Below are 13566 nucleotides of genomic sequence, written 5' to 3'. Positions count from 1 at the left end.
CTACTTGCTGTCTACTGTTCCAGAAAAATTTAAATAATTTTCGAATTACCTTTTTCTGCGTGCAATAATTGAATGACGTAATTGATACAATGTTTATCAAAATCGGTCCCTAAATCGTCCACATAATACAAACCCTTCCATAGAAAGATAACATCCCCAGATTCCACTCTGACAGAGCATCCTCCCAAGAATCTAGCAATTGCCGGGATGATACTGCCGGTCATTTCGCGAAGGGTACCCACAGGATAGTTACAGGGGCTGTCGTGACCGTGAGGCCTACTGGCAATTGTACTGGAATCTCAATTCCCCACTGTTGACATCTGGTCTTGCTTTTGTTTAGACATAGACCTCTAGATAAGCTGAAATAGCTGAAAATATCCAGCGCTCTTTGTAGAGAACTGCTGTCCGCTAAAGTTAAGATTACGTCATCCGCATGTGCTATTTATTTACAATCAGAGTGCGGGCCAGGAAGATGAACCCCACTGATGTTTTTGGAAATAACTAATTGCCTTAATATGGGCTCTAATGCCAATGAGAATAGCGCAGGGCTCAGTGGGCACCCCTGTCTGACCCCCCCGTTCTTGTTTTATTTTCTCTGAGCTGTAACCATTAATCAAAAGAGTAGTTTGTGCCCCTTTGTACAGACTTATAATAGCTGTTCTTAATAGAGAACCAAATTGGACTGTATGTAGCAAACTTCAAACTTCTTAGGTATTCATGGGAAAGCTTGTCGAAAGCCTTTGATAAATCAAGTACAGCCACCACTATGCTGTATTGTTTCTGTTTACAATATCCTTGCAAATCTTTTAGATTTGCAAGGATTTCCCAACTCACTGGTGAAGCTGTTCCACTGAATGCTGTCTACATTTGCTTATAAACACGTGTAAAACACTTAACAATGTCGCCAGTATACTGATGTTGGCGTGGGCCTTCCTGTATCTGATGGATAAGACTGCTGCCTCTGTGTGATCTGTTGAATTGCTTAAAAAAGAAAGAAGATGACTCATCTGCTTTTCTATAACATATACGCATCTGGACTGCATCGTTTTCTGCCTGCCTCTCTAATAGCGACAGAATTTCTTTTTGTACTTCTCTTTCTCCCACTCCGTCCTGGCAACACTTTAGGAGTCTCCGAAATTCATAGAGATTCCTTATTTCTCTCCTGCTTTTCATACTCTTTTCCCTTGTTAGTTTTTGAAAAGATGTTTTTATTGCATTCTTGTAGTTGGCCCAGCTTCCTTCAGTCCAGTCACTAGAATTTCTCAAATGATGCGTTAATCTTTTAATGTCATGCGGGTCACCTTGCAAGAGCACCGGTTTTAACTTCCAGGTGCCCTTTCCCTATTCTACAGTTAAACCTAACGGAAAATCCATTATGACTAATTTGTGATCCGTTATAGAACGGGTCCGGAAATATTAATATGTCTTACCCGAGTTACCTTCTCTGCTATCTTACTTGGGACATAGAATCGGTCAATGCGGCTCCCTACTGTACCCCTAGACCAGGTTGCTCCATGATTTATGGGATATTTCATTCTCCATACATCTATCAGGTCCTGCTTTAAGCACAAACTGTTGAGCTCCAAAGAGCCCCCTGTGCCTCTTGTGGGATCCCCCGTACCTCTTGTGGGATCCCCCGTACCTGTCTTGTCTTTAACTGGGTCTAAAACACAATTCCAGTCTCCTCCTAGAATAATCAATCTGAATGAACAGAATATTACTTCTTCGGTGGGTGGGTGGGTAGGTACCCGAGTGATGCAATGATGGCAAAACAGAAGGGCCAAATAGCCTTGAAACGGTGCCGTCTGGGTGGTGGTATCCATCTGAGAATAAGTAACATTAGTCTTCTCCTCAGGTGAAGCGTTACTTATTCGAAGTAGTGCAATATCATGGAAATTCGTTGTGAAGGTATTCGCAATATGAGATATAACTTAAAACGATGCCGCTTTGCTAATATTCTGTTCATTCAGATTTGTCTATGTATTATTAATGCTTTCGCACTATACTTATACATAGTCTAGACTTTTCCATAGCTTGAGGCTTACGCCCTAAACGCTTTATAGTAGACAATACATTTCAATAAGGCCATATCTAAGTGGCAAATTAAGCAGAAAAAAAATTAATAATAATAAAAAATATTTCGTGCTTTTGAAAAAAAAAAAAACACCCAGCTGCACCGGATGAACTAACTCCAGGCAGAACGCGATGAAAAAAATAGATGGAATTTTCTTCTTGATCCTGAAGTTCAGACCTCGATATATGACGTACAAATCCAGTGGTAATGTTCTGGCGATCACTTGAATGGCAGCTGTGGACACTGTCCGACAAATTCTATGAGTAGACAAAAGCATGCTTCGCTGGATGGAGTTACGTTTGTCTCTCATTTTGACTAGTTTCACTCTACGAAACCACGCTCCAACCGCATGTGTCACAATAGACAAAAAGACCGCTCTGTAATATAAGGACAATTTTATTTGACAGTCCCCAGTCACATCTGGAAAATCTAATGATGGCCGCTGAGAATCTTTTAGCCTTGGTCCCTAAGTGCATAAGATGTTGGTGGAAGCTCAGCTTGTGATCAATAATCACAACTAGAACTTTCGTCTGTGTTACGATCGGGAGTTGCTTTCCAGAGATCTTAATTTGTGGTGGGCATCTGAGATCTAGCTTGGATTTGAAGAGCATCAGTTTTGCTTTGTCAGGATTGATTCGTAGCTTTTTTGAGCACCGTCTAGGAGTTGAGATCGGATAGGATACGATTTGCTTTACACTGTAGGTCAAAGCGGGAATTTCCAGGAACAACGATAGTGAGATCATCTGCGAAAGCCATTGTTTTACATTCATCCAAGGGTTTTGTGAGCCAGCTGTTGAAGACCATATTCCAGACAACAAGGGGCCTTAGGACAGAACCTTGGGGGCATCCTCGAGAGGTCGGTCTTGTTTTTTTTTTTTTTTTTATGTGAACCGCAAACACGAGAGGTATTAGAACCTATAGTACTTAGTACCGTGCTTGGGTCGGAGGTTGAGAAAACGAAAGAAGATATTTGTTAACATTGGACTTGAACTTCTGTAGATTGTAATTTTCAGGAAATACGTATGAAGGAAGGTTGTTCCAGAAAACGGCAGTTGAATGAATAAATGAGGAAGATGAAAATTTGGTTCTGTGGGTTTGAAGTTGGACACTAAATGGATGTTGGCTAGTGGCGGCACGTGTTCGGACTGTTTTGAAAGAGAGAGCGGATTATAGAAGCCAATTCAGAAGAACAGTGCCCATGGAAGTATCTGTAGAAGAGGCATGCAGCAGAAACAGTACGTCTATGAGAAAGCGAGTGGAGAGACTCTGTTAGAGATGAATCATTAATTAACCTAACTGCCCTCTTCTGAATGAAATCAAAAACCTGAGGGAGGTTTTGGGGGCACCACCCCAGATATGGGAACAATATTCCATGGCAGGGCGGATTTGCGATTTATACAGAGTGAGCAGCTGTTTGGAAGAAAAGTAACGCCGAGAGCGAAAGAGAAAACCAAGTTTTTTAGATGCAGAGGAAGCAGTATTTGTAATGTGCTTGTGCCAAGAGAAATTAGAAGTCAGGGTAATCTCCAAAAGAGATATATCATTTTGCCTAGAAATCGGAGTGTCACTAAAGATAAGCACAGAAGCAGAAGAATCCTTTTTGCGAGATGTAAGACAAGACTGAGTTTTAGAGGGGTTGAAATCAACTAAGTTGTCTTTGCCCCACTGGAGAATTACTTGAAGATCGGCATTTAAGGAATTGGTAGCAGATTTTCGAGAAGTTGAAGCTGATTGAGCAGGACAAGATTTCTCAAAATGGAAAGTGGAATGCAATGTGCTATCATTGGCAAAACTATGGATAGGATTTCCAGTCAATGGAAGAAGGTCATTAATATACAAGAGGAAAAGAGTGGGGAAGAGAACTGAACCTTGGGGGGGACACCGGCATTAGTGGAGAAGTTAGAAGACAGAGAGCCATCTACCATCACCCTCAACGAGCGATCAGAGAGAAAACTGGGTAACCAATTACAAAAAACAGTTGGCAAACCATAAGATGGAAGCTTGTTTAAAAGTCCTTTATACCAAACACGATCAAAAGCCTTTGAGATGTCAAGAGCAACTACTTGTGTTTCACCGAACCTTTCCATTGAATTAGTCCATAAATGGGTAACATAAGCCAGACTCTGTATAAATCGCAAATCGGCCCTGCCATGGAATATTGTTCCCATATCTGGTGTGGTGCCCCCCAAAACCTCTCTCAGGCTTCTTGATTCCATTGAGAAGAGGGCAGTTAGGTTAATTAATGATTCATCTCTAAGTCTCTCCACTCGCTTTCTCATAGACGTACTGTTTCTGCTGCATGCCTCTTCTACAGATACTTCCATGGGCACTGTTCTTCTGAATTGGCTTCTATAATTCCCGCTCTCTCTTTCAAAACAGTCCGAACATGTGCCGCCACCAGCCAACATCCATTTACTGTCCAACTTCAAACCCACAGAACCAATTTTTCATCTTCCTCATTTATTCATTCACCTGCATTGTTACCTGCAGGTAGTTGGATTTAACTGCTATTTCACGCTCTGTTAAATAATTTCGAAAGAGCTGATATAGCTGGAGGGAGCACTGAGCCTGGCGGAGGCGGGCCAATGCACTGTCCTACCAGACAGTGTCAAAGGCGCCCTCAAAATCAAAAAGATAGCCAGTTCATATTTGGATGTAGAATTTTGCCCAGGTCAAACAGTGCCTCCTCAGAAGAGCACCCTGGCATAAAGCCATACTGTGCTGGGGAGAAGAGGTTTTGTTTACAGAGCAATGCATGATTCTTTGTGCCATGAGTCTTTCCATTATTTTCCCGAGATTTTCCAGGAGGGCATTAGGGAGGGAGCGGGGGAGGGCGTCAGGAGGTTTACCAGGTTTCCTGGTGAGCCGAAGGAGAGCTACTTTCCAAATTTTGGGAAATACTCCATTTTGCAGGCATCTATTGTACAGTAATTGTAGATAGACGGGCTAATCTTGGAAGAAGCTCAGAATAAAAACATATTCTATTAGGTCCATCCCAGGGCATTTTTTGGGATTTATCCTTAATCACTGCCGACAGTTCATCAATGGTAAAGGGGTTGGTAGTTGCCTTATTGTCATAGGTTTTATTGGCCATTCGTATAGCTGAATGCTCTGGTAGATTCCCTGAGGAATCATCCTCCCGAAAAAATTTGTCTAGTATTTGATTTATTGTGTCAGTCCAGTTCGAGGTCTCTACAGTTTCGGTTGTGACTCTGCCAAAGATATCAGGCATGTATGTTTTTTCCCTTGCTATCTTATAAAGAAGGCCTCATGGATTGGAATTCCTCGAGTCATTAACAAATGTGGTCCAGGTTGCTCTCTTCTTGGCGGCAATGGCCTTTGTGTATTCATTCTTTTTGGCAATGTAGCTACTGTATAATCTTGCCACTTCAGAGGGGGACCAGTTGCGATGGCGCTGATAAATCCGTCGCGCTCTATGAGCCTCCTTACGCATTGTTGCTAGCTCATTACACCACCACCATGAGCAAACAGTGAGACGGATGGACTTTTTCCTTGCCGACTTATACGAGACCTTTATTAGTGCTTGCTTAAGTATATCGACCAATTCATTAGCTGCAGATGAGTTAAGGTGGTTAGGATTGCATGTGGGAAAATCCTGGTAATCGAGTCGCCAAACGTCTGCCAATCGGCATCCTTGATTGAGAACCTCACAGGGTCAAGCTGTCTAGGGGCCCTGAGGGGAGGGGCGGCTGTGTGTGTTGCCATGTAGAAGCTAATCACTCTACGGTCACTGAACGTCCAGTCTGGGATTGTCTTCCAGTCAGAAATTTGGGTGCTGAGGTCATTGGTCGTTACTGAGACATCGATATTGGACTCTCCTATAAAGCTACTATATGTGAAATATTGCTGTGGTAGATTATGAACTATAAGGTTGTGGGAGACAATGAAGTCCTCCAACAAGTGGCCTCAAGCATCAGAGATGGGGCTGTGCCAGAATGATGACTTGGCATTTACATCGGAGACAATAAGAACAGATTTCCTGTGCAGAAAATTGAGAGCAAACTCCAGATAGTTCAGTGAATCATTGAAATCGGCTGAGGGTGGGCAATAGAGTGAAATCAAATAAAATGATAATGTAGAAGCTGTGACTTGGATGCAAGTTGCAAACTTGTTGAAGAGCCAGTGTACTACCAGTAAATCAAGTTCCCGATTAAGTACAACAATGCAGGATTTGGGATCTTCGGAGACTGGTTGTATTACAGTAACAGCATACCCCATTATTTAATCGAAGAACCAACTTGCACCTTTGCATAATAGGGCTCCTGGATGGCAACAATATCGATGGAGTGTTCTTCTCCTGAAAGACGGATCTCATCATTAACAGCTCGTGACCTATGTCCATTAATTTGCATTATGCAAAGTTTTGTTCCAGGAGTGATTAGATTGGTAGAGTTGTGATTAAGATTGGGATTGACTACTGCAGTGTTGCGACTGGGAAGACGTCGATTCGTAACTGTTTTTGGATTATTCATCAGCAGTTCTTAGCCGTACCAGTTCAAGTGCTCGTTGATACTCTGGGCAGGATACATCAGTAGGAGTGGGAGTGGGCCGGCTTCCTTCTCTTACAGTTGATGCAGCTGGGCTGTTTGACACCGTGAGGGTATTCTGCATGGACGTGTCCATTACGGGCACAATGGCTGCAGGTGGAAGAGCTATGGGAGCAGTGTTCAGATGTATGCCCATATCCCAGGCACAAAAAGCATTTTGTAACCACTGTGAAGGGACGGAATCTATGGGCCCCGCAACCTTTATCATTAGGATTCACAAGTATTATTATAGATGGCTGTGAAAAACCAATGTGTTTGTTTTGTACGAAAGTTTTGGCTGCAGATAATATGAGACCAGGCAAATTAAAACGGCACTTTTAAATTATTTTAAAGAAAATTAGATGAGTTTAATAAACAAAAGCAAACGTTAAAAAAAATAGTTTCTGTTCCATCAAATGCATTGCTAGCGTCGTACCAAGTTTCTTACAGAATCGCGAAATGTAAAAAACCACACACAATAGGAGAAACTCTAGTTTTGCCGGAGAACTAGAAATTGCATAATTATGGATGTTTTACTTCAAGGTAGGCGCCGGGAAAATTTTACAGTTCAAGGAAGGTGTCGGCTCAGAAAGTTTGAGAAACGCTGCTCTAAAGTAAATAAGCTAATATCAACAGACTCAAGGTGTGTTACATGAGAGTCCCTGATACCTTCTTGCTCTGTTGTCCCCCCCCCCTTTTTTCCTCATGAAGAAACAACTCCGATGTTATTGCCTGCACTGTTGTAATCCAATCAGTTGTTTCCACACCATTGACGATTACCGTATTCATTATCTCTCCAGGTCTTACTTTATTCATACTTAGTTTATAAATTAATCCCCAAGGATCTGTATTGCCCACACTAGTAACTAGACTTCTCCAAGCCTTTCATTTACTCTCATAAATAGCCCTATAATAATTTTTTTTTTTATTCCTATAACATGCATGATAAAATTGAGCCTCATTCAGCCCCCACCGCCTATACCTCTGATATGCCTTCCTACATACAAATTCCTACACCTCAACCAAGGACAACAGGATCAACTGTACTAAAGTAGTGCAGTTGATCCAACCTGTTGTCCTTGGTTGAGGTATTAGCTTCAGGTAGCTAAATCTCCCTTGCGGATTTCTCCGACCGGGAGCTGTTACTCGCGGATGACGTTTGCACAAAAGGTGAAGCAGTATGTGTGACGTCCCGGTTATATAGCTTCACCTTTTGTGCAACGTTATCCGCGAATAACACACTACTATCGAACCTCTAATGCAGAATAACACACTACTATCGAATCTCTTTTCGCCCGATGACAAGGAGCAGAGTCGCCCTGAAGGATGCAGTTACTTGGCAGGTTGAAATGGTCTCTAATGGTTGGCAGCAATTTGCCTTCCAATATAGCCAAGTATCCATTGGTAGCCAGACGGAACCTTTTAAAAACCGCAGGTGACCTATTCCGCGATAAGAAATGCACCTCTATATCATTTGGCTGGTGGGGAATTTCACTGTAGACACCATACAGTGTGGATGGTATTCTTCACCACGTCTACGGCGAATCGCTTGTCTCCCATCAGAGCCATGCAGGTTGAATTTCTTCTCATCCAAGAAAATAACCGACTTCCACTGCTGGTGGTGGTGGTGGGGGGGGGAATCCATTTGACATGCTTCTTACACTAAATTAATCAGGCCTTTTTTATTTTTTGCGTGAGGAGGGGCTTCTTCTTAGGACGACGGGCTACAAGTCCATTTTTGAAGAGGCGTCTTCTGACTGTTACTGCACTTGCTACCACTCCTGTATGTTCTTCCCATTCTCTTTTCAGCTCAGACGAAGAAGCTTTTATGGTTTTTAAGGCATAAGCGCTTCAAAACGCGGTCGTGTTTTGGTGTAGAGACTCCTTTGTGTCCGATTCCTTTTTTCCTATCTACAAAACCAGAATTCTTGAGTTTGGAAAGAAATCTACTCACTCTCGACTGATTACAAGACACTCTATAAGCAATATGACGGGAAGAACATCCTTCACGTAAAGCAACAATAGAACCCTTTCGTCATGGCGTCAACTGCACATAACTCGCCATCCCGACACAAACAAGAAATGACTGCAACTTTTGGAGAGTGTGCTTATATAGCTGAAAGTAACAGCCGATGCAATGTTACGTTATCACCTACGCTTGTCAGTCTTATCTGATGCAATCTATAAGAAATATTGCCATATACTTACGTTATTCGGACGAACAATTACAATTTGAAGGAGTGATGCACTTTCTTTGAACACCAGTGTATATGTTAACTACTGTTGGTGTTGGTGTTGGTGTTCGGTCCACTGTTATTTTGTATATTTATCAATGTTATTGATGAAGGTATATATCAGGCTTAATGTCGAAGTTTGCAGATGATACAAAGGTTGGTAAGGTTGTTAATGACAGTAATAGCAGTGTGCTACTGCAACAGGGTCTATAAAATTTGGTAAGATAGGCTGAGAAGTGACAACTGAAGTTTAACATAAGAGTAGAAGTAACCGCAGAGGAACGTACCAACTGTGTTGTGCTACACTTGTACTTGGTGGTAGAAAAATGAAAAAAAAACCTGGGGGTAATTGTGCAGTCAGATATGTTTGCTGAACAATGCAGATAGGATAGGCTGCAAGAACAGGTCATGGGGTTTTGTCAATGATATACAGGAATTTTGCTAGCAGGGAAAAGGAGGTGATTGTCCTTCTGTATAAGGCAGTGGTCAGGCCACGCCTTGATTACTGCGTACAGGTCTGGAGGCCTCATTTTAGGAAGGATGTAGATTTGCATGAGCGTGTACAGAGAAGGGCAGCAAGATTGGTGAGGGGAATGAAGGGATCCTCTTACCAAGAGAGGCTTAAGTTCTGCAAATTGCAGCGGCTGGATACTAGGCACCTGCGAGGTGATCTGATTGAGGTGTATAAGGCTTTCAATGGTTTGAGCACGCTGAATTCTGATTGGATTTTTCCACTTGTTCGGATTACGAACCTAAGTGGGCATAAATTCAAATCGAGGAAAGACAGATGTAGAATAGATTTTCAGAAATTTTCCTTTAGCCAGCGGGTGATTAATTGTGGGAACTAACTTCCATCTGTCGTTGTGGAAGTTGATGGGTTAAATAAATTTAAGGAGGAACTGGACAAACATATAGAGGGATTGGTCGTGTTAATTGGTTTTTTTTTTTTTTTTTTTGGCTGATGCTGCATACGCTCATACGCTTGCGCTTTCTTGCATCGCATGTCACTATTACTACTACTACTACTACTCTGTGAAAAGTAAGCAGGACCAGTCCCAAAATTTGTGGGACCCTGTTCCAGAATTACCTGTGCAAAACTTATACGGGGTCTTTTTGTAACAGTGATTTTTTTAATTTTTTATTTTTTCAAATTTTACTGTAACTAAGAAATAATTAAATAATTTTATATTACACTGAACAAAAATTTTAAATACGTATAATATTTAATACATTAATTAACAATGTTGTTTAGCAATTGCAGTCATAAATAACAATGTGAACCAATAATCACACACATCTATATTATAAAAGCAATTATTGCACATAAATACATAATTCATGTGCAATAATTACAAAATATTTCTAGCTCCTCTGGCTGCAAAGTCATTAATGATATCGTCGTAACCAATTTTTTCTTGCTACCTCATTTTCTATGTAAATAATTGATAGTGAAGTTAGTCTTTCCTAGAAAACTTTGATCAGGTTTCAGGACGCCTGGCGCAAACGCTTTTGGAGTGGCGATAATGTGGGTTACTAGACATTAAGACGGCGGTAGGCTCGTTGATATAGAAATGCGGGAAAATACGTGGATGGTAGTAGTAGTAGTAGTAGTAGTGGGATGTGATGCAAGAAACCAAGTGTATGAGCTTATGCAGCATCAGCCAAAAAAAAAAAAAAAAAATCACACAATTCCCTCAAAATGCCTGTCCAGTTCCTCCTTAAATTTATTTAACCTATCAACTTCCACAACAGATGGAAGTTTGTTCCAGCAATTAGCCACCCGCTGGGTAAAGGCAAATTTCCGCACATCTATTCTACATCTAACTTTTCTTAATTTGAATTTATGCCCCCTTAGGTTCGTAATCTGAACAAGTGGAAGGATCCCATCAGAATTCAGCGTGTTCAACCCATTCAAGGCCTTATACACCTCAATCAGATCACCGCGCAGGTGCCTAGTCTCCAGCCACTGCAATTTGAACAACTTAAGCCTCTCTTGGTAAGAGGATCCCCTCATTCCCCTCACCAATCTTGTTGCCCTTCTCTGTACACACTCAAGCAAATCTACATCCTTCCTAAAATGAGGCCTCTAGACCTGTACGCAGTACTCAAGGCGTGGCCTGACCATTGCCTTATACAGAGGGACAATCACCTCCTTTTCCCTGCTAGGAAAATTCCTATATATAATTGACAAAACCCCATGACCTGCCCTGGCAGCCTGTCTGCATTGCTCAGAAAACTTTATATTTGACTGCACAATTACTCCCAGGTCTTTTTCATTTTCCACCACTTTAAGTGTAGTACCACACAGTTGGTACGTTTCTCTGGGATTACTTCTACCTATATGCAGTACTTTGCATTTGTTAAGGTTAAACTTCAGTTGCCACTTCTTAGCCCATCTGCCCAAATTAACTAGATCCTGTTGCAGTAGCACACTGCCATTACTGTCATTAACAACCCTGCAAACTTTTGTATCATCTGCAAACTTCGACACTAAGCTTGATATACCTTCATCAATATCATTGATAAATATACAAAACATGAGAGGACCCAACACCGAACCCTGTGGGACTCCACTAATAACATTATTTCACAAAGAGCAGCACCCATTAATTACCACCCGCTGTCTTCTCCCATTCAACCATCCTAATGTAAATAATAATACCATCCTGGTATTATTATTTACCCTATTTGAGCGCGGGGCCCTGTTCGACAGTATCGGTTGAGCTTGTGGTCGGCCCTGTAAGAAAAGTGCACAAAATATACTTAGTTGCCAATTAAATATAACTGACGTACCATACACAGGTGAAGAATGAACTATTTGCGTGTAATAAAAGACTAAATGGTCCAGTGATAGCAAGAACGTCTTAACGTAACGGTGTACTCAGCAGTATTGGATTGCCGGCGCCACGCGAACATCGAAAGTAAAGTCGGTATTAATTATTAATAAAAACAAAATAACTAAAAATTATTTTCTACCGTAGCAAACATGGAAAAATGCCAGGATTTCCAGAGCTTATGTTGGTTGGTTGGTGGATCTGTCTGTCACCTGCTGGAAAAGACCAGAGTTCGAATCTCGTGAATAACGCGAGGAATTTTTGTGTGTTTTTTCACAACATTGCTGAGGTAGCTGGTCTCAGGTGAGGGTTGCATGTTTTTACGGAAACTCGAGGTTTTTGCCCAGCAAACAGAAAACCAATCGAAGAACACACACACACACACACACACACACACACACACACACACACACACACACACACACACACACACACACACACACACCTTATAGCATTAGTTACTTTGGTGTTTCACACACACACCTAATCCCTCTCTCTCTCCGGCATGATTAACGATAGACTTCACCTCTTTAGACAAACATTTCATTAAAAAAATGCGTCTCCTAAAAGTTGCGTCGAAAGCTGCCTTCTTATATGGTTTCGGCCTTGTTGTCGAGGTGACGTTAAAATTTCCCGGATTTAGTATTAAATTCATCGTTTTCCTTTCTTTAATTAATTAATATTTGTAACTGCACCTACCTGTCAGTAAGACAAGACCGAAAACTAGCGCGACCAACATGAACATCTTGCAAGTTATTGAGTAACGCTAGTGAAAAGGACGCCTGTGTGATAAAAAAGTGTTGTTGCATTCTTCAAACAGGCTTAGTATAAGGATGGTAGACTAATGCAACGAAAACAACACACGGAAATAGTTACAGCTCAAACACGTGGCTGTCATTACGGCAATAATCCCACTCATTGTCAAAATTATTATTTGTAAACTCCGTTCATTTATGTGGTCGTGGAGAAGTATAAAGAAAATCTTTATTAAGGTCCGAAGTAGCCGAGTTGTCAAAGGCTTGCCCTGGAAACAAACCTAACTGGGAGCTCTTCAGGGACTCAAGTATCTCCAGATCTGCGAAGTGATGCACGCCCTATTCAGAACTCAGAAAAGAATAGTCAAATGCACACTTCTCTGATCGAAGGTGATCTAGTTTTATTAGAAGACTCTATTGTCAGCGGGTAACGGGTTTAGTTTTTTATTGTTTTAAAGATGGGTGGTACAGAACCACAGTGTGTTTTCTAGGAGCAGCAATTGATGTTGTTACCAACAAATTGTCAGAGCTTTAAGGGAGGTAAAGAGAGAATTATTGATTTTATGGGGAATAACGATATTAAACGTACACGACCTGACTGTCTGTTGGATAAATATCGGGCTATGCTGCAAAATTCCACTAGTTAGGTCACAATGTGTATGTGTCTTCAATTCTACCCAGACACGATAGGAGGGACACTATGCTGAAAGACTTGTGGATTAACTTGAGACAAGAGAATCTGCATGGGTCTTGGGGGCGAGGGGGGTATTTTTATCAGCGTGGCCCGCATTTGTATGTAGTAAGAATAAATTAATTGTAGAGATAGTATTCATTTGAACAAAGGTGGTGCAAGGATTTTTGAAAGTATCATTGAGGATATCCTAAGTGTTCAGGGAAAATGCTACTTAGGAAGGAGAAGGGTAATTTAGATCCGCATTTATTTGTTGATATGGGTCAAAGTAATGCTTGCATTCAACTCATGAATTCTTGTTTGTTTCCACAACAGACGATATTGACAAGATGTTCTGGGGCAGCAATGTTTCAAAAGAGAGGAGAGGTAAGATGTAGCTTGGGATACAAACCTAGATAACATCAAGGGGTGTGTCAGGGTAGTAAACTGTA

The 13566-nt window shown here is 41.4% G+C and overlaps 1 protein-coding gene across 1 annotated transcript in view; it reads right to left on the bottom strand.

Annotated features, from left to right (window-relative positions):
- Nucleotides 1-12496, bottom strand: part of LOC150079377 (lysozyme-like) — a 39849-nt gene extending 27353 nt beyond the window's left edge. The window contains exon 1 of the mRNA XM_090383489.1: nucleotides 12389-12496. Within this exon, the coding sequence (XP_090239615.1) occupies nucleotides 12389-12434 (46 nt within the window). The 5' untranslated portion in view covers nucleotides 12435-12496. The remainder of the gene's footprint in view (nucleotides 1-12388) is intronic.
- Between the last annotated feature and the right edge of the window lie 1070 nt (nucleotides 12497-13566).

Source organism: Mastigoproctus giganteus, chromosome 10 (genome assembly GCF_048544385.1).
Source record: "Mastigoproctus giganteus isolate SK-2022 chromosome 10, ASM4854438v1, whole genome shotgun sequence".
Classification (NCBI taxonomy): domain Eukaryota; kingdom Metazoa; phylum Arthropoda; class Arachnida; order Uropygi; family Thelyphonidae; genus Mastigoproctus; species Mastigoproctus giganteus.
Note: the sequence above shows the minus strand (reverse complement) of the source record. Positions and strands in the feature narration are given on the sequence as shown.